Source organism: Vicugna pacos, chromosome 14, assembly GCF_048564905.1.
Source record: "Vicugna pacos chromosome 14, VicPac4, whole genome shotgun sequence".
Classification (NCBI taxonomy): domain Eukaryota; kingdom Metazoa; phylum Chordata; class Mammalia; order Artiodactyla; family Camelidae; genus Vicugna; species Vicugna pacos.
The window spans coordinates 44,261,430-44,288,534 of NC_133000.1; the positions used below are offsets into that span (position 1 = coordinate 44,261,430).

The 27,105-nt window shown below is 38.9% G+C and overlaps 1 protein-coding gene and 1 long non-coding RNA gene across 2 annotated transcripts in view; one reads left to right on the top strand and one right to left on the bottom strand.

The window, feature by feature from the left end:
* The window catches only part of DACH1 (dachshund family transcription factor 1), a 393,411-nt gene extending 383,004 nt beyond the window's left edge, over positions 1-10,407 (bottom strand). The window contains exon 1 of the mRNA XM_006210279.4: positions 9,233-10,407. Within this exon, the coding sequence (XP_006210341.2) occupies positions 9,233-10,101 (869 nt within the window). The 5' untranslated portion in view covers positions 10,102-10,407. The remainder of the gene's footprint in view (positions 1-9,232) is intronic.
* An 11,778-nt stretch (positions 10,408-22,185) lies between these two features.
* Positions 22,186-27,105, top strand: part of LOC140701151 (uncharacterized) — a 34,107-nt gene continuing 29,187 nt past the window's right edge. The window contains exons 1-2 of the long non-coding RNA XR_012080054.1: positions 22,186-22,235; positions 26,711-26,929. This is a non-coding gene — a long non-coding RNA (uncharacterized lncRNA). The remainder of the gene's footprint in view (positions 22,236-26,710; positions 26,930-27,105) is intronic.

Here is a 27,105-nt window from a genome sequence, read left to right on the forward strand (position 1 = left end):
ATATATAGTTACTAAATTTGGGAGCTAAACAGGTGTTAACAGAAAGAAAAATCAAATCTGACCCAGAAGGCTCCAATATTAAGGTTTGAATTGGGATCAGTTCATTCCTTTCCCATGGGGTAACTTGTATAAATGTAATTCTATGGTTTCATAAAAGCAGGTCAAGTTTCTTTCCCTGGGGGTCTTTTGGCAATTTGAAGCATGGAAGCACTGTTCCTGGCTACAAGTTCAAATCTGCATGTACTGTCAATGGTGTGAAGAAAACAAAAAATCTGTGAACAGAAGGTATGCACATATATTCATCTTTGATTATGATACGTACTCGTCAGAAGGTCCTTAGAAGGTAAGAAAAAAATTCTCAGAGCTCACAAGTCATAAGTCATAAAATATTTTGACACCATTTTTACTAACTTATACGTGCATACCAGATGATGCAAGGAATGTGAAATATTTTGTTTTACTTAGATAATGAAATGCAAAGATTAACTTCTTACCAAATGTCATTTTACAGTTACCAAGTGTTTTTTTTTTAATTCTTCAAGCTTTAGATAAGGCAGAATCTTTCAAACAAGCACTGTTTTATAAGCTTCTTTCTACTTTGCAAATAAATGCATGCATGCTTGCACTTTTACCGATGACGTAATGACTTGACAAATGCCATGGAATGATTGAGTAAGTAATTGATTTCCATTTAACTGGACCTCTACCAGGTGTTTTCAAAGACAATTACAGTCCACGGAGAGAAGTGGTAATACACATCTCCTTATGTAGACCTGCAGATTAACCCATTGACCTCACGCCTAACTCATCTCATTGATGGCAAAGCTTTTAGAAGAACAATCTTTTTTTCCTTAGGTTATGAAATTGTTTTCCTATCATTTATCCACTGATTTCAAAGGATATGCTTGCTCTAAAGTGCAAGAAGCAATGAAACAAACCAATAAAAGAAATGGTGCAATGACATCGAGCACTTTAAATGTTATTCAATAACGTACAGATACTAGTACTAATAGTTTAATATCTATTTCATATAATAAAATAATTATCAGATATTTTTTATAGATAATGAAGAGTATATCTTAATTATTATAAAAATAGAGGTGTAGGAAAATTAAAGTCGTTTTAATCACTCTCCTAATATCATATAATGTTGTATTTATAATTATATTTTATAACATTTAAATGTAAACTCCGTCTCTCACCCCAAAATTAATTTTAAATATAGTTTTCTACTGTCATTCGGCAGAGTCGGTTTTTCATGTGTTATTTTATATTAAATGAATTACAGAAAGCAAAATTAAGCTCACTTTATAAGCAAGTTGTTTGTCCTCTGGCCCAATGCTCTACATGCCTCTCTTGTGGATGTGGATGTGTGTGTGTGTGTGTGTGTATACATACTCATTACATGTATGTAAAACTTTTTGTAACAAAGATATTATAATTACTTAAGCATAAATACATAGACTGCAAATGGACTAAGTTAACATAAACAAAAATATCCACCAGAAAGATCTCTCAAATGCTGATAAAAATTTTACACTTGTTGCACACACAAGAACATCTATCCTAGCATAAAATGTGTGACTGCTGCATTGACAACTAAAAGCACTCCAAGTTATCCACTTAAAATCCAGAGGCACTATTAAAGTACAGACTACCTAACTCAAGGCAAAAATATCATTTCCAAGAATTAAACTAAAAAAATCAGATATTTTAAATACAAAATATGAATTAATACTGTTGAATATGTCAGTATATTTTAGCAGAGCTGTGATGGGTTCAAAGATAAGTCACAGCTTCAGTGATCTGTTCATACATAAACAAAATGTTTTACAAATACAAGCCTATAATAATACAGCCCGCCTACTCTTGCTATTAATACAATTTCAGAACACAGTCCGTTTAAGATTTTAACAAAATATTTCGTCTGCTTGATATGTGAATGTAATGAAATATTTCTTGATTAACATATTCCAGAGATTTATTTTGATTACTGTTAAATGACTATATCCCTTAAATTGAATTAGCAAGTATTTACTGCAAATGGTTGTATGTGCTTCCATAAAATAATTCCCTTTTGACTAGTACTTTTTCCTGATATACTTTATTTGGCCTTGAATAATAGTATTTTTTTTTCTGTTGTGACTGAAGAGGTAGTCTAATTACTTAGAAATATTTGATACCATATATAAATTCAAAGATAAGTTACACTGTTACTTTTTAATACTTTGTCTATCTCTCCATTCATTTATTCTAAAGAAAGGAAAATATTCCTCAGTTCTTCAGTGTTACTAACCAAAAGTAACCAATCTAATCTGTTTCCCATTTCAGTATTTCCTTTGAGAAAATCATCCTTGAAAAGCATATCCAATTTTTTGGTCAAACTTATATACTACTAAAATCTACCGTAGGATTATTATAAATCTATTTATAGTTAACTTTAGTCTTCAAATCATAGTAGGTAATTTTTATTTCCTGCAGGAAACATGCAATATATTCTAGATATTGTATTCATCTTAAATAATGACACGTTTTAGGTGCTTTAGTTGAACTGTTTTTTTTTTAATCACTACTCTAAAACTTTTTTTTAAAAGCAACTGGCTATTCAGTGTGTTGCTGTGCTGTACAATTTTAGACATTTCAATATATTTATAAGCACACAAATAAAAGATCAATTAAATACTGATATAGTGAGTTTTCCAGTTTAGGAAGTTGTCCTTGACAACTTTCACTCAAGTCACGTACACTTAAATGTGCAAAAGAATCCCAGCTTGATATCCTGGATCAACTCCAAGCTAAAAATGAATCAGAGAGCAACAGGGCCACACCTTTAACAAAATTCAGTCATCGGACATTTCAGTATCCAATTTGGAAAAACCTACATGCAATTTTTATTTTAAATCAGTGAATTAGAATCCGCTTATTATGAAGTAAATCTAAGTCAGAATACACAGGAAATTTAAAATGAACCTCGTTCAAAACCTGGTTTTGGATCAGGGAGTGATTTGGATCATTCTCTATACATGATCATATGTATATAATCATTAAAATAAGTGTATATATTTTAATTGGACATGTATCTGTAACAGACACACTCTTCAAAGATTCTAAGAAACCTTCCCAAAGTAAACAGATGCATCAGAATAAAATGATTCACTACTTAATCTAACAATAACTAATACTAGACTGAATATAATAACGAATTACTAGACCAAATATAAATATACAGTCCTTGGTGTTCTTATTTTCCAAAGAATTTGGTAAGCTTCCCTCACTATTCCAACTAAGCCATTTCTGTTACTGTGATATAGTCTAAAAAGCAAATATGAGCAATTAAAAGTTATTTTAAAGGACAGCTACTGTCGCGAAAAATTACTTTTGACTGGGGATACTTCTGACAAATTGAGAAGGAAAGCAAAGGAATTTGACACTGTGGGCTCACAGAACCTCTGCTATATCTGTGCAGATCAGAGCCTTCGGAATTCCACTTATCTAAAGCTCCATTGGTGGGCTTTTAATTCAGGGTTTTCTTCATTAAAAAATAAATTATTGAGTATAACAAAAAACAAAAAAGAAAAAAAGGCTCTTTATTGCAGTCCCTAAGCCTGAAAATATAAATGTATTTTAAATGTATTCTTAGCTAGAATTTTTAGTTGCAGCATTTACACACACACACACACACACATATTCACACACAAACGTGTGTGTGTATATATATAACTGACCAATCAGAGTGCAGTAACTCAGTAGTTAAGAGAATGGCACATGCTGGCACAAGGTCATTCTATTCTTATAACAATTCAAATATAAAATGATAAAACTTTATCTTAAATGCATACTAAAATATCCAAATAGTTAATATCCTTTTTTTTTCACATTTTCGGGGTCATTTTAAATGTATGTAACTTGATATGACTTTTTTCTCCCCACTGGTGAACCATTTGAAATTGAAATCCTTGAAAGATTAGATTCAGGCAAAGTTGAATTTTTTTAAAGAACCAAGTAATGAAAACCTTAAAACCAAAATGTTTAGTGAAATCACCTGTATCTATTTAGAAGGCATTATTTCAAACTAATTTCTTCAGACAAAGACTCAAAAAGGGACAGCTTACAACCTGTGAGAGTTCCCTTTCTTATATTTTGCAACACGTGTGTTCTATGTTGCTAATACAATGCAATTTAAACGATTATTTTACTTGATCAACAAAGGCAATTGTATGAAATAATTTAGTAAAATAACTTAGAAAGATAAAATAATACTAATTGACAGTCAAAGTACAAATTGTTCCTAAAATAACTACTTGGTTGCACATTAAGCTAATTTACAAATGCTACTTACATTCCAAAGACAAAACATCAAATGAGAAACAATACAGCATATTATGTTTTGTATGCCAGTGAATCACACATGGTAAATCACCAAAGAGTAGAGTGATTTATGCTCAAATCCAGCCAAGACTTTAATCAATATTGGGTGTCACATCTCAGGAGGCTGGGGGTGGTAGTGAGGCGAAGAGAGAGTGGCTAATATTGGTCTCAATAATTTATATGCAACTTCCGTGAAATGTAGTAGATTAAACAAAAAGCAGATTTAGACTAATAAAACAAAGTTTAAAAATTCTGTATTAAATGCAAACACAACAGATTTCTGTCCAGAAACTGACCAAAAACAAGCCTGCCTCGTAGTTTATTTTACCTAATATTTGAAACCGCACAAAATAAAATATTGTATGTGCAAATCAAACCAAGTGTCTTGGAGCATTAACTAATCATCTGTGGAGTTCAGAACGTAAGCTATCTTCATCTTCATAACTATGTGCACTTTTTACAATAATGAGTACGATATTACTGGGGACTAATGCCAGGGAAAAAAGCAAGTTTGAAAGATACTGTCCAAATAACTGAAGAATTTGTATTTTGCCATTTAATTTGATTAAACAAGGTAAATCCGAGGTTAGAGTATTCTTAGATTTTATTTCTGTATTAATTATTAAACTGCAACTTACTAACATTTAAAAAAATATGCAGAAGTAAATGATGAAACCAAACAAACTTTCACATTTTAGGCCTTACTCTTCTCATTATACCATATTCTTTTTGAAATGTTATAAAACGAGACATTAGGCTTTATAGGAGCCATTAATTGACGGTAATACGAAAACTTCAAAAGCACAGTCTCTCTTCATTTGAAGTAATTTTTGAATTTCTCTGTGCCAAGTATCGTAATTATCTGTTAGAAGTGAGTCTGTATTGTACTGAAACTTTCTATATCGATGCCTAAGTGCATAAGTCCGTGCCACTGAATAGCCTGCAATGGAGGAAGTGTTAAATAAATATAGACTGGTTCAGTTTGCCATGTTTATTAAAACTTCTGACAAAAAAACTGAGCCAAGAATTGGAAAATATTTGTTACTTCTTATACTAAAAGTGCATTCATATATTACCACTGAACAAAAATAGATGTGTAAAGTCTTCCAATTTGCTGTCCATAGATGGCACTTTTAAGACAAAAGAATACTGTTGGTGAATATATGTATATGTATATAAAATTCTGCTAAAACAGAATCTATTCAAGTTAAAAACTCCACAGATCTAGGGCTACGTAGGACCCAATTCACAGTCTAGTTTGGAAGATCCTGAGACTAAATCACCTTCTGGCAGCACTCAAAAAAAATAATAATAATTTTCGATGACAAAATAGAACAGAGTCACTTTTTATTACCTGAATTCATGGAAAATTGAATCCTAACCCAAATCTACAAACAAGCAACTGACTCAGACAAACAGAGACTTGACCATGTACATTATTACTTTCTTTTTTTGTTGTTGTTTAATGGTTACCAGTTAATTAAGTGACCTCTGTTGCAACAGCCAAGTTTATGCAACTAATGTTTAGTTTAAAAATAATAATTGGAGGAAGCTGATCAAGGTCAGACTTTGTCTTTTGACAACTTTCAAATATATTTCCCTACATTTTCTTTCATGTTTTGAGACCCTTATTTAGCTTTACTATCAAGGAGATGACAGTCTCTGTTTCATCTCCTTGTGGTAATGACAGATGGCTTCAACATTTATTCTAGTTTTCATAGATAGCGCACTGATGCAATAGCCCCAAGCAAATTAAATCCACTCCAAGGTTTGTTACTAACTTACTGAATCACTTTGAGCAAGTTTATGAACCTTTCTTTTTTGAACATCGTTTTGATTCCTCAGATTCCCTGGTATCTGAATGCAATTAAGAGCTATAATCAGATACATGTTTTGTGAAAAGCTGACAGTGTTAAGATTTGATGTTTCTTACACACTATGTACATATTATATTATATAGTTTGCCTTTTTGCACAGTTTCTCTTATCTTCTGTATAAATTATTCCTTTAGATAGTCTCTTAAGTAGCCAGAGGAGAAAGAAACCAGACTGAAAGAAATCAATATATACAGATGAATGAAAAAGGATCTTAATAGTAAAGGCATAAACTGGACTTGAAGGAAAAGAGTAATTTTAATTTTGTAAATTCAAGATGAAAAGTATTTTAGGTACTGCTTTCAATGTTGAGAAATAAGACAATAACACTTGCAATTATCAGTAAAAATAATGCATCACAATACAAACAGTATATGTTGGTGAAAGGGAGTTCGATGATAAGTTATCTACTTTCTTAGTGGGAGAATTAGGGAAACCTAGGCAGACATCTGCAACTACACATCTTCAGTATTTGCATATATTTAGGTTTGAGAAAGTCTTGCAGTTGATAAAAAATCAAATGCAATAGTAAATCAACAAACTTACCACGTTTAACTTTAACCCAAAACAGTTTTAGAATAACACATTCAATTGTAAAGTATTACAACCAGGTGACTGAACTATAGAGTACTGATGAGATATTTTTGAAGGGATAAACAGTTTTACTGGATTTAACTTATCTTGGCTCTGAAAGTTTAAACTCCAGAGCCTTTGTTAAGCTCAGGGGAAAAAACGCTTAAAATTCCTTCGCTAATAAATTTAAGAATATTCTCCAACCATATGGTGAGGACTTCAATTCCAAAATCTAAGCAGAAATTTCAGGGGGAAAAAAAACACAAAACATCAAGGGAATAATTGTAAGAGGTGTAACACTACCTGTTTTACATGGATTATAACGTTGCAGTCTTTGAAGGAAGTTTTCTCTAGCAATATTTTGTGTATTATGTAAAATGGCCATTAATTATCCAGTACAGTGTGTGCTCTAAGAAACACACAAAGATTCAAGAGCAGAGTGGTTTGATTACTAAAAAGAAAAAACAGCGCTTCACCAATTCACTGGATAGGTAGACAATTTTATCACAATCATATCTGAACTGGCTTCAAATTTCAACTAGCATTCTATACCAACTCCGTAACAATATTCTGCCCTAATTCGAGTACTTTTAACAATAGATTTTTGGCAAATACTTTATCTTCTGTATATCCAAGGATTCCAATTATCTCCGCAAATGACGTTTAGTGATTAAGCTTCCCCCTCAGTCATTACTGCCACCTGTCCAGACTCTTGGGCACGCGCGCGCGTACACACGCGTGCGCTCTCAGCATTCATCCAAAAAAATAGTAGAAAGGAAAGTTCAAAACCTAGATACACATATGTGCCTTGCAAAGAGTGGCAAATAAACATGGAAAAGGGTTTCCGGCTAGGTCAGGATAGGACATTTGCTGGGATGGAGTCGATCGTTTTCGTCTTACAGCCTTCCAGGGGCACTAGCCAGGAGTCTACCTCCAAGGAAGAAAGAGCTAGGGGCTCACCCCTGGTTTCCTTCTGGTCTAGTCACTTTTTTCCTTCCCGCCTCAATTTCCCTAGCTCTACTAGGGGCACACACACAAAAGGAGTAAAACTCCGTTCCTTCTCCCCATCTTTAAACTTGTTTGGAGAGTACCGAAGACTCCGCACAAATTTTGCGCACAGTTCCCACGCGCTCACTTCTAGTCTCCAACTTTCCCTATTCCGTTTTTTCCCGGCATCTCTGAACTTTCCGTCCGCAGCCAACGGTGGTGACTAGGCGGAACAGTGAGAGTGGGTAGAATGATCACTTCTACCCCGAAACTGACAAGTTACCCCACTCCCGCCCCCTCTCGGTAGATCCTCCCCCAGTGAGCATTCATTAGCATAAAACTGGTTGGGCCAGACTCCCAGGCCCGCGGCCTCCAGGGTTCGTGCGCTTGGCCGGGCTTGGGAAGCCACGCACGGGGTATTCAGGTCCACAGAGCATCCCGGTGCAAAACCTGCACCTGCTCATTGCGTGAGCTACTAACCCTAAAAAGAAAAAGAAAAGGAAAAAGAAAAGAAAAGAAAGGACAGTTTGGAGAGAGAGCGAGAGAGCAAGCTGTGGTCTTTCTTCCCCATTTCTCCAGTTCATTTTCCAAGTCTCAGGCACCCGGTCATCTCCCCCTACAGAAGGAACCCTGCCGGTCCGCTCGCATCTGCCCGGGGGCAAATGTACCCCTTTATCTTCTTTGCACACGCACAGGCTCGCACGCGGACACACGCACACACGCGTGCACACACACAGAACCCCCTCCCCTCCGCGGGTTTGCCCCCAGGGCTTCGGGGCTTAACTCGCTGTGAGTCCCTCGGGATGGCCCCGGCCTCTCGGCCTCTGGGGCCGTCCCCCTCCCGACCTCCAAGTGACCCACTCCCTAGACTACCTCACGGGCCCCTCACCCGAACCGCGTCTTCCCGCTCCCTGAACCCTGTCGGGCAGGGTCACGAACCTCCCTCCGCCCACGAGACGCCGCCCGGCGCCTCAGAGCAGCCCCGCGGGTGTCCCGCGCCTCGCGGTGGAACCCGGGTCTGAGGGAGCGCGCCCCCAGGCAGCCGCGCTGAGAGGGGTCCCCAGACGCTGGCGCGGCCCAGGAATGGCGCTGTGGCCCCTGAAAGAGCGGTGTGCCCTTCCTTCCCGCCCCCTCCGCCCCGAGGCGTGGGGTTCGCTCTCTCGTGCCACAGCAGCCGAGCCCCCGCGTCCGGGCGAGCAAGGGGAGGACCCGGCCGGAAGAGCGGGATCTGGGCAGGGTGAGATGCCAAATTCTCAGACGGTGGGGAGCGGCCGGCAAGCCTCGAGGAAAGGGAGGAGAGGGCTGCGCTCGCCGGGGCGCGCGGCTCGCGGGCGCGCGGAGCGAGCGGCGCCGGGGAAGGGAGCGAGGGAAAGGCCGGGAGGCGGGTGGGAAGGGACCGCGGGTGGCGGAGGCTGCCCCCCGCTCTTTACCTTGCGTTGGTGCAGTCATTGTAGAGGGTCTCGAAGTCCTTCCTGGAGATGAGTTTGCAGCGGTTCACTCCGGGCTGGATGGCGCCCAGTCCCCTCAGGATGCGAACCTGTTCCACATTGCACACCACCGGCGTGATCTCCAGCCGCTTCAGCTTGGTGTAGACCGTGTGCAAGCCCCCCACCAAGTGCTTCAGGAACAGGTCGAAAGCCTGGGGCAGGCAGATCAGCTCGCAGCCCTCCACCGTGAAGGAAGCCACTTTGGCCCCCCTCAGATCCACCATTTTGCACTCATTATTCTGGGGGGTGTTTTCCACTGGGGACGGGGTCGAGTACACGGGTTTCCCGGGGAGGGGGCCGCAGCTGCTGCTGCTGCTGCTGCTGCTGCTGCTACTGCTGCTGCTGCTGCTACTGCTGCTGCTGCTGCTGCTGCCGGTGCTCGCGCTGATGGGGGTGCTGGAGGCGCCGCCGCCGCCGCCGCCAGCGCTAATGCCGCCGCCGCCGCCGCCGCCGCTGCCGCCGCCGCCGCCGCCGCCGCTCGCGGTCGCCAGGCTGGGGTTGCAGTTGCTGCCGCCGCCGCCGCCTCCGTTGCCCGCGCCGCCGCCGCCGCCGCCGCCTCCGCTGCCGCCGCCGCCGCCGGTGGAGGTGACTGTGGCTGCCGCCGCCGCCGCCGCCGCCGCCGCCGCCGAAGCAATGGGCTCCGGCCGGAACAGAGTTGGCCCTGAGGACGCCGGGGGCCCGATGGTCGGAGCTGGAGACGAGGTCGCCGAGGAGGTGGAGGTGGTGGTGCCGGAGGAGGAAGCAGACGTGGAGATCGGGGGTTGAGGGGGGACCAGCTGGGTCGGAGGGATCAAAGCCGCCGGCACTGCCATGGTCACATATAAGGGGAAACAGAAGGAGGAGAAGCGAGGGGGAAAAGTTGCCACACAGCCCGGGGAGGGCAGGGGGGAGAGAGGGGGGAGCAGGAGCTAGGGGGCAACAACAACAACAACAACAACTCTGCGAGAGAACGAGGAGCAGAAAGGGAGAGCAGGGGGAGAACAAGAGGTGAGGGCAAGAGCGAGCGAGCGCAGGAGGGGCGAGCGCGAGAGGCGCTCTGGAAAGAAACGCACAAAAGTGTCCCGCAAGTCGAAATGCGAGTCCTCTCCGGGGGCTGGGATCAGGGGCTGGCTGGGGGGGTGGGGGCGGGGAGGGTCGGCTGTTGTGGTGTGGGTCCCGCTCTAGCACAAAGTTAAGGATGAAGGTGAAAAGGAGGAGGTTTGAAGGACTTGGGTTCTCCCTGGCAAGTACATTGATCAAAGATTGAGAGGGGAATGACAGAGAGAAAATGAGCTGAAAAGTGCAGGCTGCCGGCTGGACGAGTTGTTGTTGTCACACGGTGCAGAGGGGAGGAGCTCCGGAAACTTGAAATACCCTTTGAAGCCGCAAAAACCTCACTCACTAGTATTAACCCAAATTATCCAACCAGGAACTCGGAGCAGAGACTCCGAGAGCGCGAGACCCAGGGAAAGCGAGTGAGCGAGAAAAGGGGGGTGGGGGTGGGGGCGGATAAGGAAAGAAACTAGGGGAGGGACGGAGAGGAAAAGCCGGGACAACCAAGTGGCGATCGGAAAGGGAGAGGGAAATCGCCGTCTGCTTCTCTTCTACTACCGTTAGGTTGCATGTCTTAATATCCCATGTCGTCCGCGAAGACTCGTTATTTTTTTCCCCAAAACCTTCTACGCAGTCGTCTACCAACTTAAAGAGGAGCCAGAGCGTTCCGAGCTCTCTTTCAAGGATTTAGGATTGATCTCCGCTCGTTTTTCCAATGAGTTATAAAACGAAAACACGTCCCCTTACTTCTCGATTAATTGAGAAATTATTTTGAGGAAAATCCATATGCGAGCAAAACGTATGTTTTATGCATCTGATTATTTTATCTGTGGAGTAAATTATTTATTTGTATAAAGGTAGAGAACATTCCAGGAGAGTTTTAAAGTTGTGGGGGGAAAGTCAGTCTGAAATCACCTAAGAATAATAGAATGTTCTGTATTCAGTTCCTTAATTCCTAACAGATTAGGGAAAGAAAGAAATGCTTGCCATGATGTGGATGGTTCAGAATAATTTTACTTTCGCCCCAAAGGCAGGTCAGAAATGCCTATTATACCAGAGACTTCGAAGAGATCAGTCACCCTTGAAGATTTAGGAATTGGGGGGAAAAAAAACACACTAATTTTCTTACCTAAAACTCTATAATTAATTCACCTGTCTTGTTCAGACAGCAACCAGCCTCAAGTCCTTTAAGACCCAAGGCTAGTTGCTAATGTGTTATGTGAATAACTATATATATATGTATATTATAGGTAGGTATATATATACATATACATAGTATTTGAAAAGTATCCGTATATTTTGGGAAAGTTCATCTCAGTTTGCAGTGAAAATATGTTTTGTAAATAATGAAAAGAACAAAACTTAGCTTATTAGTTGACTTGTAAAGGCAAAAAGGGTAGCTCTACTTAATAACCTTAGGCTGACTTTAGACTCACTGTCTTTCTCCTTGCCCACCTCTCTCCTCTTCTTCTCTTTTCTAACTTGTTGCATGAAGGTCTTATTTATTCAAGGATTTTTGACCAACATATGATATAAGCATAGGTCAAGTCTGTTCTCTGTTTGTATCTCTAGGAATCTTAAATAATTAGGCTTTAAACCTGTCTGCACATGTTCATTAACTTCACAGGATAGAAAGAATGCATTAGCATTTGACAGATTTTTAAAAGAAACTATTAGCATTGGGTTCACAGTTTAGTGTTGAAATTATTATCACATTTCTTTTTATCATTTTAATTCTTTAACCTTTTTGAAGTGTCGTGTCAAAAGGTGTAGGAAATATTTATAGGGAAATATGGCACTATTGAGTCATTTGTCTAAGTTTATGCTAAACTTTTTGAGGCACAGCTGTTGTATCAGGGGACTTTCCTGGGTCAAAAGGATTCAGAAAATTGATTAGTGCCAGAAAGTAGATTAATGTCACAAAGATAGCTAAAGTTTATACCATTGTTTTGCCTAGTTAGCCAATATTTTAATATATTCAGAAATAGTTTATGTTAATTTTCACTCTTCTTATCTGACTTCAGTTAAAAATAGGTATTGGATTTATCTAATACATCAGAACACTTCTTTAAGTGTTTACGTCTAGTTGGACACTGTTAACCTTTTAAAAACTACCAAACTACTATGATAAGGAGTGGAGGTGAGGAATAAGACTCTTAAGCCCTGAGAAACTAATTTTATTTTGGAATCGCATGCACAACTTTAATCAACTCCGTGACAGTTTTAAAAACGCTAATCCAGTTTCTTTATTTTAAATTCTAGAGCCACAAATAGAAAAAAAAATCGAAATTAAATGCCCCGAATCTGCTCTTAGCATTCTCATTTCTCACATTTCCTTAAACTGTCATTCACCGTGTACCTGCCACATTCAGAAGCCACGGACAGGAAGTCATGATAGCTGACCAAGCTATAATCCCACCTAGCTTCAGAGCAAACTCCAAATTTTCTGCAGGGAAGCCTGCGCCTCCCAGCATGCGCTCCACTCAGAAGCAGGGCTTGCGTTGGGGGGAGATGGCCCCCACCTGAATGGGAGCTTTCTGTCCCATCCCACCCCCGCCCCCGCCCCCCCACCTCAGGTCTCTAAACCGGTTTTAAGGAACTACCACTTGCCCCTTTTATCAAACAATAGGATTAGAAAAAGCATACAATGCAAATTAAAGTATGTAGGAAAGAAAAGCCTCAAAAATATTAAAATTTCTTTTCTTCTTTCCTATTTTTTGGGGAGAAATATTACCAATGATGAAGGCAAACCATTTCATAACAGCAGATAAGTCAACTGCCCAGATTTCAAATTCCCTCTCTTCCAATCACATCTTTAGCTTTCAAAGCTTTTGTCTTGTTTGTTTATTGTTTTACATCTCTGATTGCTTCAGGTCCTCTCCTTCCAGCTCCTCTTCTCCAACCTGCACTCAATTTGCATAAGCAAAACTCAAAGTACTGTAACTGATATTAGAAAAATCTCCCTGTGTTTTGTGAAGACGTATTGTGCTGAAATCAATAAGACTGTTTAAAATTCAAAGACCTGCAAATCGTTCTGTTTGTCCTTTGATAGGGCCTGTGCTGATTAAAATGCTACCAAGAAAGCTTAATTGCTGCACTAATTAAGAAGTCTTTAATTTCTTTCCTAGGATATCGTTTGAAGCTGAGCTTGTACCCGTTCAGGGAAGGTATTTTCTTCCCTCCCTCTGCCCCCTCCTGGCCCCTCCCTTCCCCTTCCCCCTCCTTCCGTGCCCCTGACGATATTCCTGTGAATGAGAACTAATAGAGAGAGTGGTCTCAGGGCTCACCATCTATTACTTAACAAAAATCGGCACAAGATCCAGAGTTGAGTGTAATATGAAATGCAGTTTTGAGAAGAGCTGTAAGGTTGCAGGAGGCAGGGAGAAAATACAGAGTAGCTGTTGTAGCAAAAGTCCCGGTGTGTACCTGGATGACAGCAGGCACTTTAGCCCGAAGATGAGGGCATCCTATTTGGTTAAAAGGGGCAGTGACCAGGAAATGCTTCTACTGAAACAGGGAAATGTAAAAATATACTTTCAAAACCTGTGGTTTTAAAAAAGAAGAATAAATCTGTAGAAAGGTGGACTTAGAGTTGAGATTTGGTAAGTATCATTTTATTTTATGAGTATAAAAACAGGAATTCTGTGGAGATTCATTTTTGACCCTTTTTATAACCCGGGGAGGCATAGGACTGTATTACATCCATTCCATCCTTATCTATTGACCTGTTTTATTCACTGACTTCTCACGTGGGGAAACTGACTAAATGATTTCGCAAAGCTTTCTCTGTAATCAATAGTCATTTTTAAGGTTTATTCATGCTGCATTATAATGCTGGTAAATGACTGCGAAGCAGAAGATTGTAAGATACAAATATTAACAAAGCGGGATAAGTCATGTCTTTAAATCTTTAGGGTTTCAATATACCAATTGATATAGTTAAGGCTGAAAATGTGGATTTCATAGAATATAAAAAAAACTAAAATGATTGAGTAACTTAAAGGCAATACTTATGTGAATGTTTCTTGAATATCTCAATTTCCTGAAAGCTTTCAGTATCCTCTTTTTATAGCATCCCTATATGAAACAGAAACAATTTGCAAATACCCAGAAAGGGCAAGAAGAAAAGGTTTATTGCAATTTTATTCTTTTAATTTTTCCCTGAGTTCTATTGGAAGCATGCACAGAAAAATACAGATGTATACTTCTGTATATGTACTGAATTCCTTTCAGTGACAGGACAAGGAGATAACATGCTTAATAGATTCAAAGGGAGACTTACCATTCCGAGCACGACGTCACTCTAATTATGTTTACTCTAATTGAAAGCAAGGTTTTTGGGAATCTGAAATTACTTTCAGATTTTTTTTTTAAATAATGCAAGTGGATCAAATGTTGATCACAAGCATTTCAATCTTTCAAAATGTATTGGAAAATTAAATGAAAAGTGGAGTTTGGTACAAACAATGCCCCAGGGCAAAAAACAACTAACACTAGATTTTCCAGTCCAGCCATAACACAAATCAATTTGAGCGCACTTCTATGGCCAGACTGCCAGATTGTTATGACTGCTAATTCACTCAATCAAAGAGTGCATTAGCACACCCGGCACAAATAGCTTTAACAATAGAGTGCACTTCGGAACAACTCTAAGATATATCACAAAGAAGAAGTAAAGAGGAAGATCATTTTTACATCTACATATTTACTAATGGACCTGTTTCCTTAATAGAAAGAAAGAAAATAAAAAGACAGAGACAAACTTCAGGCAGAGGTTTATGAAAGAGCTATCCAAGTTTGGCAAATCTAGAAAGCTATCAGGGTACCAGTAGTTGACTGACTTTGTTAAACGTTTCTCAGGAGAGAGTCCAAAATTGATGTTTGCACTTCAGTAGTAAATCATTGAAGATGGAGAAATTATGCCAAGTAACTCTCTCAAGCCTTTTTAACTCAGACACACGGCCTCACCAATCAGCTCAGCAGATAAACCCTGACTGCCTTAAGCAAAGACTTCTCCACTTTGACACTCCCCGTCTCTGCCCTCCCCACTGAGCGTTCCAACTTGTGACTTAGTGTCTCTCACTTCCACTGTCTCCCTGTCTTTTCCAGTCCCCTGCCCTTCCTCAGGAACAAAGGATAGGACTTTTATCTCACTGATACATTCTCTAATCAGGTGCAGAGGGCTTGGTGATAAATTCTCCAAAGGACAGACGGTGGGGAGCTAAAGGTGTACACACCGTAACTTGAAGTGCTCAAACTTTCTATTACAAACTTCCTTCTCAATATAGAAGTGGTTAAAATGGTGATAAATAACTCTGTTTTCCAGCGTAGAAATGCATGGACTACGTAAATGCTTACTGAAATTGTATAGTAAGTATCTATTCAAATTCAGAGCCAAATGGCACAATTTGGCTTCACTGTTCTTCCTTCCTTCACCTTCTATTCTCACCCCCTTTTCTCCTGGTTCAGAATGCAGGTTGACATGTGGCCGAAAATGCTTTGCTGGTTATGGAGTGTCTTGTGAGAAATCTCTAAACTCATGTTAGGAGAGAGAGAGTAGTGGCTAAGGAAGATATTTACAAAGAAAAAAAATTATGCCAAAATTGTTTTCCGGACTCCAAACTGCATCATTTCCATGACAAGTAGTCAACTCTCCATGTGAATTTAGTTATACTGGTCCATCATTACTTACTTCCAGTGTTAAGTGTCCTAATTCCATCTGTGGGTTGGTGTTCAGAGTTGCACAGGCAAATATTTGATAATAATAATAATAAAAAAGAACACAGGGAGATCATTTTAGAATCGGATTGTAAAAGGAAACAGTGACAAGAATAATAGAAATTGAAATGGATTCCCTTCATCTCTTAAACCAGGCCATTGTGAGAGGAATGGCAGATTCGATTGAAGTAAGGTCAAAAAGCCAGACAGATATTCCAACCTCTAGTTTTCTAGTAAATATTGTACCTTTGGTTGCATCTTTTCATATGTGGCATTTTTAAATTGTCCTACTCCCTTCTCTTTAAATATTCCAAAACTCATCTTTTCCTAAAGATTAGCATTAAAACGTATGAATGGCTTGAGGGACACATAGTTGGGAATAGGGGTGGAAAGGAGTCTTATGTAGTGTGAATGGCTGTTTAATATTAAGACAAATTATCATGTAATTTTGCAGTGTTAGGAAAAATGTATTAAACTTGATGGTAAAATTTCTACTGATTCACTATCTGCCTCTCTGTTGTTGTTGTTTTAACCTGTTATCTTGGTTCTTTTCCTTTCTCTTTGCTTTATTAAATGAAAGAAGAGGTCATTGTCCACCAAATAGCCTATAAAAATTGCTCTATTTGAAGTCAGAAATTTCAAGGATTGTTGAAAAAGAATAAACTGTTTATTTATTTATTGCCCTTCAGAACAAAGAGTTTTTTTTTTTAAGTTGAAAGAATAACAATTGCCACCTTCCAGCTTGAGATCTTGTATGTCAAGTTTCAGCCCAGAGCAAATTTTTACAACAAGTTATAAACCCCCTGTAACAGAGGGTTTATTATAATGGAAGTGCTGACACAACCTTAACTATAGCGTTGTAAACGGCTATGCTATAATATCCATTAAGCAGAAAGAAAAATAAGCTGGCTGATCAATAATTTATACAAAGAGTACCAACTGCAGACATAATAACTGTAATGTTTGCAAAGCAATCTCTCTGCTCTCCAGGCTTAACAGTAAACGCAAACTAGCAATGCTGTTAATTTCCAACTCCTACAGATAAGAATACAAACAAATTACTTAAAATTATATTTTGCTCAACATTTAGCATGCCTCGATGGGATAAAATAAAATTTAATTATGATGCAACTTCTGCCGGATGCAAAGCTGTTTTGTTTTCCAACCCATTTTATTATGAAAGGACATTCATTTGGAACATCAATTATAGGGAAATAGTATGTTTCAAGGAGTTGACTTGGGTCAGGCAGGCTCTTCTAAGAGTTATTCAGACATGGAAACAGATTGACACTGTTTAACTTCAAAGAAAGTTACAGGGTTTTACAGAGCCACAACCTGAAATACAATCCTGCCAGCTCTGATCCGAGTCAACTGTCAGTAAAAACACCTTGTCATAGGGTTCATGGGAAAAAAGACCCTGGCTTGGGAAATGTGGCCATCATTAACAACCAGTGAATCTTGAAGTGCTCAATTAATGGTAAGCCTCTTTTGCATAAAAGGGAGGTATGTCATTTCTACCTAATAAATGCAGAGCATAAAATGTGAGCCTTATTTTCTTTTCTGGAAAATTGTGAAATATCAAATTTAGTCGATGTCCATATTTATTACCGCTTTGCTTGTGATAGGGCCTGCGTACGAGGAGAGTGTCATGGTGATATTTTTGTTTTTGTTGATGGCTTTTCAAGCAGGAAAAAGGAGATTTGAGAGGAGCAAAAGAAGAGAATAGGAGAATTGAAAGATCCCAAAGTACCCACTATGTAGTACATCCTGGAGGTCGAACCAGACTGTATGTTTCTGAGGTTCCCATGTCTATCCATCTTTTTGTCTGTTCATTTCCTGGGGGTGTGTGGAACCCAGTAGAACAGAGGGACGTTGCTATCAGAGTTGTAAAATGGTGTATTACCCTGTGAGCAGTTGCGCTTGGAAAGGAACCAGTAATTTATATGAGAAGTGTTTAAGATTGCCTGCTCAGCCAGTGATCCATGCCAGGTCAGTTTCAGTAATGCCAGAAAACAAAAGGAGGCGCACATGCCTGGGAAAGGGACACCTTATACGCCTTAAGAGCTTGGGAAGGGAAGCACTAAAATGCCATTTTCTCAAATGAACTGGTCGTTACCATTTAAAATCCTGAGGGCTGTGAGACTGGGGAGGAGAGGAAGAATTTTTCTTTTGACTTAACAGGGCTCTGAAGGACTAGTTTTCAAGGGGAGGTGTTTTGTTGTGATTGTCTCAGCCCTGTGCTTCAAGCCAAGGTTAAAACCCTGAGACAGAGGTGCAGTTTTGAACAATGGAGCAGCAAAGGATGAGCACGACTGCTCTGAGAATGGACCTGGCTCATTTGAAACTTAGAAACTGTTTCACAAATTACCAGTACAGTTAGTAATACAACCATCTCCTAATAAGGGCTCTGCCAGGTTCTAAGTTGTCCTTGTTTGTTTTTAACTTGAATTGATTTTCCCAGGTCAACCCTGGACTCCAACATTTTTCAGGAGAGGACTGTGGGGTACTGACAGGGTGTTATGTAAGAAACTACTTTCTAAGAATTCTTCACAGGCCTCCTGATTCTTGTTTAACATAATCAAAGTACTGACTGCGTGTCCTGGTATTGAAGGAGAGGTGGCCTGACTGCCACCCTCAGCCTCCGGCTTTCCCCATGCGTTGTAACGTCATTTTCATTTTTGAACCAGAGTTCGGTTCAACATGTTCAGCACTACTTGACTTGTGTGTTTCAGGAAGAAACTAAAGAAAAGGACTATTTCCTTTATAAGTCAGAGTTTATCAGTCATTGATTGGCTCAAGATTCCGCACATCCAGGAATCTTCAGAGAGAATAACTTTCATCATGCATGTCATCGGGTAAGGCAATTATCTTTTTCACTTGTTGATATATTTCTCTACATGTGGTCTCAACTCATTTCCAGCCCTTTTGGATAGCTAGTCTAATACTTAGCACTTGTGGGTGCTCACTAAAAGTCAGCTGGGTAATTAAAACTGCTGTTACGTTATGCAACCCCTTTCCTTTGTCCCCAGATTGTGTAAACTGCTCATTCTGCAAATCATATATTGTTGGAATCAAACCAGGATATTGAAGACTAACAAAGTTTCTGTTATGCTCATTTCTGTTCTAATGTACAACTAATTTAGGAAAATTCTCAAGGCGAAAATCTAGAGATGCTAATAAATTGGGTTTCAAAGAGCTGGAAAGGAGAATCTTAGACCTATAGCAAAAACTTGTATCTGAGACCCATAAAGATAGAATCTTCTTAGTCATCCAAGGAGCCACTGAGAACTCTTCCTCAAGACTGAAAATTTAAGTGAACGTATAATCTGAACGTATACTCTGAACGTTATACAGATGATGAAGAAAAGTAAGTTTGTGTATGGAGAATTTTTAATTGAACACTGCTATCCCTTTTACGTTCAAGACAAAGCTCACTTATATTTGTGTACTGAGTATATAATGGTTGCTGAGGATGTAAAGAAGAAAAAGATATTCATCCTGATCAGAATTTCATGTGCTATCTCATTTGAGTCTTTGTACCATAATGTCATTGAAATCGTGTGTTAGGGAATCTGAGGGTCATCAGCTCCTAGAATTACTGGTGTCATCCTGCTATGTCCCCCTTCCAGTGACCATGCTTGACATCACAAATGATTCTCTGCTCTTTTCCTCAAAGCTCAGAGGTCAGAGGCAATCTCAGAAATATTCCCAGCATGGGACTGTGGGCAGCCTGTCACCACCAGTCCTTTGCACTCATCCCTGATCTGGCAAAAGAGGAAACTGACAATTAGCAAAATATGAGAACTTGCCAGGTACTAGATTCAAGTCCTCATTGATGTTTTTCCCTCAACTGTCTTCCAAGGAGACTTTTTTGATGTAACCAGAGGAAACTTTTCTTTTCATTTCCTATGTAAGGGAATTAAAAAAATAATAGACTGGCCCAGTTGGATCTAGACTCATTCTTCTCTGCCTATTTCTACCCCTGATGATGCATTTCTATAAAATCTAATAGGGCCACAGGATGTGTTCTCAGTGGCTGCTTAGATGTGTGTGCTCACGTGCTACAATGCATTGTGATTAGAATGGAGAATTCTTAAAAAAAAAAATTGGGAGTAACACTTATTTCAGGAACAAGATTTTGAGATCTTGAGAAAGACTTAACCAGTACATGATGTTAGAAAGTTAGGCAAACTGCCAAAACCCCTGAGGATCCTTAACTTTTGTGAATATCCTCTGGTTTCCTTAGGTTAGATGGCAGCATCCACCAATAAAAGTCACCTGTTGTGCTTTGCAAAATCAGGCATTAAACTAGCAGCTGATTTGATAAACACATTACTTATCTGTTGTCTCTTACTAGCCTTAGTTTGCTTTCCACAGGGGACTAGCCAACCTCTTTCTCTTATCCTTTTCCTATCCTGATTTCAGAAAGGTCACTCTACTTCTTTTCCAAGAGATGATTCAGGGATCACTCACAGCAGCTCCCAACAGAGCAATACCTTGCCCTCCTCCTGCCCCATTTAAATTGTCTGAACTGCATGGCTTTCTCATTTACTCTCCATTAGAATGAAGCTGCAAAGTCGAGAAGACTTGAATGGCCTTGTATCTTCAAAGAAACGCCTTGAGCTCTGGAATGCAACCAAGTGGGAGAAACCACTGAACACCAGGAAATGTCAACAATGCCTCAGGAACGTCTGGGCAGGTGATCGGGACCTTACTTTAGGTATTTTTTAGGACAATGCCATGAACTCAGCCGAACAAGAAAATGGGTCTTTTTTCCCCACAGGAACTAACTTAACTGATTTTGAAACACATTGATAACAGTGTGTGCATCAATTTAAGTACATACTTACCAGGTGATTCTTTGTTGTACTTTTATGCAAGTGGTTTGATTGACAAATTGATGACAATTATTACTAAAGAAGAATTAAAATTTCCAAGAGTCTGAATTTTGGCCCTAATAGGAAGCTTTAGACCTTGATTGAATAAAGCCTTAATAAAGACATAAAATCAAACTAATTTTAATAGCTACAATTTATTTATACTTATTTATAATCTATTTCAAGTTTAACTTCAAGGGAAACTAAAATGTTCCCAAATACTTTATGCCAAGAGTAATCATTGAAAGTTTAATTACTTCTAAGCACAGAATATGAAAACATGGAATTAATGATTATAATTAATAAGCTTCATTGTAAATAAAATAGGTATTAGATGGTACAATCAGTAACTAAACAAACAGCATTTTTTTTCCCATGGATAACAGCTGTTTTTTTAAACAATCAGTATTTTACATGCAAATATAAAGAAATAAACTCATGTCTTCTATGTGGCTTTTAATCCTAATATCCAGGAATAATCATGATTGGTTTCTTGATAAGTTTTCTTAGCCAAAATGTTCTCCTAAATCTGACTGCTACGTGTTGAGAACCCAAAAGAAGCCTCCCAATCAGAAACTGTCAAAGGTAAATAGACAAAGTGATGCTTATACACACTGGATTTATGTGTGTTACTATGATTAGCCACCAGAAGACATAAGGCATTCAAAATCAAGAACAAAATAATGCTGTGTTTGAAGTCCCCTAGATGTGAATGGCACTTACTCTGATCATTTTTAAAAATCATATTTTCCATAAAAATGTAATTATATTGTTATTGTTTGATCACCTCTTATTACCATGTAATCAATAAAATATATTTTCATAGTGGTTTAGATACACAGAAACAGTTGCAAGAAATTTGTTTACAAAACACACACATGCCCTCACACATGCCTCTTTTTAGAATTTTCAAAATAGCAATATCTTCTTTAGATTTACAGTCTATAACTCATGGGACTTTCGGTGCCCAAAAATTATTTACTTTTTGTTTCCATTTAAGTAATTTTAATCTAAAGGCACTTACTAATCATAACAACACTGCAAGAGTTTATTTTGTAAACAGCTTATTATCAGCCTTTGTTTTCTGATACAATGCTTTAAAAATATCCTCTGTTGTATAAAAAGGACATTGTTGCAAAAAGGCAGCTCAAAACTTGTCCTTCCCTTCCTTTCATTGATCTGTTGCCTCTTAGGTAATACGAACAGCTGTCTTCCAGCTCACCCACAAGCAAGCAGAACATAATAATAAGGTTGTGTTACTGGCCTGCATCTACAAATGATTATACAGAGGCTGCCAGCTCTTTTCCATTAAAGATAAGGTAACAAAGATACCATAGAGAAGAAAACTGGTTAGCAAAAACAAGGGAGTGCTTCTGACTTGAAGATTTGGTTAATTTCTCTGGAAACTAGAGTTTCTCTTTCAGTGGGGTTTCCAGTAAGGTGAAGGTGCCCTCTGTAGGAGACTCCCAGTAAATGCTACTTCTTTATATTTGGGTGACATCATGCAAGCCCCCCCCCTTTCCAATTTATAAACAAACAAACAAAAAACAAACGCAGTACTCTGTGTTAACACATGTTTGAACTCATTATAAATCTTAGAGGGAAATTAGTATAAAGCCCACCATCAGCTATGCAAATCTAGTGCCTTTTCACAATGAGAGAAATTAAGCTCTGAGAAAGCTGTAAAGCATGCTCGTGTTTGGTATTTACTGACATCCTGGTATGTAATAGGATGGGTACTATAAATTCAGTGGGCTGGCTAAAAGCAGAAAGACTGAACGTCTTTTTTGGCACAGTTGAGTGAAAAGTGGATCTAAATAGAAGAATCCACATGCAGAAAGACACATTCGTCACCTAATAAATACACCTCCCCAAAAGGTCTTCTTATCTTCCCTTCTTATAAAGGTTACCATAATGCAGATTCATTATCAGTCCCACTGGGTAGCATATAGCTCAGTAAGAAATTGCTTTTGTTAGCATGCTAGTAGGAAGAGATTAGCTATTTCACCAGATCTCTTGGGGCTATTTGAAATTTTGGGAATTCTCTCTGTAATTTAAAGTGGAAGTTAAAGCCACTGCAAAGAGACTAGGGAAAAATCTCACAAATTAAACCCCTCCATCTGGAAGTTTCTTCACCACTCGTTGCAAAAGAACAAGCTGAAATCACATTTGGTGGAGATAGGAGAGATTTCATCGGTGGTGGTGCAGTTAGGTGTATATTGATGGTTTAATAATTGAGCATTTTGGTTGCAAAGCAAAAACCCAAAATTTAAATTCATAGCAGCATTTTGGATTTAATTTTTGGTCTTTATTGACTTTGCATATTCCTTAGAGTTTATCACCCAAGCTCTCTATTTACATTTTTCTGGACTATGACTTTAGCCTCTATGGAATGCATGTAGGAGAGGCTAGGATCACCCATATTGCAAGTCAGGGGATAAACCAGTGGGCATAGGAGCATAAGAGCAGGGAAATATCTGCCTCTTTTTACCTAACAGACTGCATTTGTCCTTCAGTATCAGCTCAAGCATCCTCTTCCCTGTGGATCTCTGTTCCCACAGCACTGGGCACATACTTCAACTTCAACAACAGTTGTGGAGCGATTACTAGAGCCTGGCCCTGTGTTAATATACAGAGTATCTCATTTAATCCTCAGAGCACATGAGAAAGACAGGCAATTATTGTTATCCCAAAACAAGTATGAGGAAACTGAGGCTTCAGAAATTAAATGGCTCCCCTAGTCTACCCCAGGACCTGCTTTCTTTCCCACTGTAATATACTCCTTTCTGATTCTCCGCCACTTTCCCATGTTATCTTTCACATGCTCAACTTATTTGCACCCCTGGCTTCCCAGCACAACTGCCCTGATGAATCCCCAGCCAGGATTCACACAGCAATCTGCCTTCCCTCTGGATGACTGAGCATTGCTAAAGACTCTCCCACAGCTCTGCAGATTGGTGTCCTTAATTACTTGTGACTCTTACTTGCCAGCTTTATATTTAAGCTAGTTTATCCAGAAAGGGTGCTGAATGAGCTCATATCAGCATGTTCATAGGAGGCCAGGGCTCCAGTTTGTCCCAAAGATGATGTCAGCCAGAGATTCAAACATCCCCTCCCATCATATCTGATTTCTAATGACATTTTTCTGTTGCCTTTCTCAGTTTCTCAGTCTGGCTTCACCAACCACCATGCTCAGTGCTTCTAACTCCACCACCAGAGACAGATTGGGTTTAGCTTTCTTGGTCCGTAAGGTCAAAAATCCAAGAAAGGACTCTGATTGAGTCACCTTCGGGCAGATAAATATTTCTGAAAAACTTGTCAAGTGCGGTATTAGGTAGTGGTTAAGAATGTATAGGATGGGAAGTAACACACCTAGAATTCAGAACCTGGTCTATGTGTGTCCAAGGACAAGTTTACATCCTACGCCTCTATTTTCCAATCTGAAAAAAGGAGATAATAACTATACCTTCTTCACTGCATTTTTATGATGATTATACAAATTAAATTATGTAAATAAATTAATGTAAAGAATTTTGAATAGTTCCTGGTCCTGAATACTTTAGTGATCTCTGATCATTTAGGTCTTAGGACTGAGACAAATATTCTCTCACAGATCAACCACTGTAGTCAGAGAGGGAGAGCAGTTTAAGAGCAGTGAAGTTTACATTTGAGGGATATACTGAGCATGGGGCTGAGAACTTTTCTAGAAGGGAGATACTTTTCCAGATGGAAAGTTAAGGAATGCTAGACAGGCAAATCACTAGATGCCTGCCGTAAAACTGTGAAAAATGTATTATCTCCTATGCCCAAAGGGTACCATTCAAAAATCTTTTTGTGTGTCCTTGTTCATTGCCATCTCTTCTTCCCCTCAGTGCTGATTCTGAAACTTCCTCAAATGCTAGACCCAACTCCTCAGGTACTAGATCCATATTCTCTAATGATATTCCTTTTGGTACAACAGGAAATTTGAGATTGTCAAGTCTTCACCTCTGCTGGCTTAGACTGTTGCTAGAGCCTCCTAGCTGACTCCCTTTCCCAATCTCACCTTTCCTCCACTCACATTATTTCCAGATCCACACTGGAACTTGAATATATCATCCATAGAAATCTGGTCACACAGGCCATATACTTAAAGCTTTTCAGTGGCACCTCCTCACCTTCAGAATGAAGTCCAAGGTAGTACTGAGCATAACCTCTTCTCTCTTATTTCCCTTTCCTGTTTTGTATTTGAATACTCTCATGTGTGATTTTTATTTTAGAAATTCTGTAAGTGCTGAATTTGTAAATGTAATCATGCTACTCCTATGGTAAAAATACTTCCATTGCTTCTTATTGGACTTTGATCAGCACTCTCTTCTCTTTCTTCATGGTGTTATTCACCACTGTTAACTTTACATTTAACTTTTTAATTGTGTGACTATTTCTACTGCTAATAAGTTCCTTTAGAACATTTCTATTTTATTCCTTATTGTATTCTCTGTCCAGTATTGTGATTAGATATATGGGGTATACAGTATTCAATGAATGATGAATGACCGACTACAAGTAATATGCATTTACCATGTTATTTCACGTATCTGACTTTCTGCTTATGAGAGCCTCTTCTAGCATTTATTTCCTTAGCTAACTCCTTCTCCTCCTTCAGGGTATCTGTCTAAGAAAGATTCTCCAAATCTACAAAAGAGCAAATTATCGCATGTCTATGCTATCATATTATCCTGTGTATATCTCTATTGTATTATTTATTATGCTCTATGTATTTGTCTTCATTAACATCAGGGAACAGGCCTTAATCATTTTTTAAGTGTCTCTTTACATTATTTCTTGACATACAACAATCTTCAAGTTGAACTTTGCTCTCTTTAAGATACAGATTAAACTCCACCTGGATGATAAAACAAATTTTGAATGAGTGAAATATTAAAGAAGAAATTATTTGAATAATTGCATTCTACCTTTTCTGTAATAAATTTCCTAGGAGTTTGAGCCTAAATGTTTTTCTTCTTATCATTTATTTTATGTACTATTTAGCTACTAATTCAATGTCTTGTGAAATTTATTACAGTTATTGCCATGAATTGCTATTGTCACCTTGGGCAGTTTAAATTTTGAATGGATTTTATCTCATTTTTTCATCACATCAGCTAGTGAATAGAGGTTGTCCTATATAATCCTGGAAAATGCACACATGTGTATAATAAACATTTGTTCATTTGATTCAGTTTGGATAGATTTGAAGTATGCTTAGATTCAAAGACATTTAGAATATCTTGTCTCCTGTTATAGTTAACTTTTCCTGGATAACAGTACAATTCAGAACTTTGTGGCTTAAAAAAAACCAAAGGGCTGGGCTAGTACTTCTGGTCTGAGCCAGCTCAGCTGGATTGTATGGTTTCCAGTGGCTTCATTATGTGTCTGATGATTAGCAGGTTAATGGAGCTGGGATTTTTACCAGGCAATTGTATGAGCTGTGGGTATTCCTGGGCATGTTAACTGCTGGACATACACAAAATATTCTCTAAGTATTATGGACCAAATTGTGTCTCCAAATTCACAGGTTGAAGTCTTGACACCCAATGTGACAGTATTTGGAGACAGAGTATTTAGGAGGTCATTAAGATTAAATGAAGGCATGCCATTTTAAATATATCATGCTACTCCCTTCTGGCCTTCCAGAAGTTTCTGCTGAAAAATCAGCTGGTATTCTTATGGGAGTTCTTTTATATGTTATTTGTTGCTTTTAATATTTTTTCTTTGTCTTTAATTTTTGTCATTTTAACTACAATATGTGTAGGTGTGTTCCTCTTAGAATTAATACATGCACCCCAGTGTTCATAGCAGCACTCTCAACAATAGCCAAGACATGGAAGCAACCTAAATGTCACTGACAGATGAATGGATAAAGAAGATGTGATAGGTATACATAATGGAATATTACTCAGCCATAAAAAAGAATGAAATAATGCCTTTTGCAGCAACATGGATGGGCCTAGAGATTATCATATTAAGTGAAGTAAGTCAGACAGAGAAAAGACAAACATCATATGCTATGACTTATGTATGGAATCTAAAAACAAAATGATACAAATGAACTTATTTACAAACCAGAAATAGACTCACAAACATAGAAAACAAACTATGGTTACTAAAGTGGAAAGGCGTTGAGGGGAGGAATAAATTAGGGGTTTG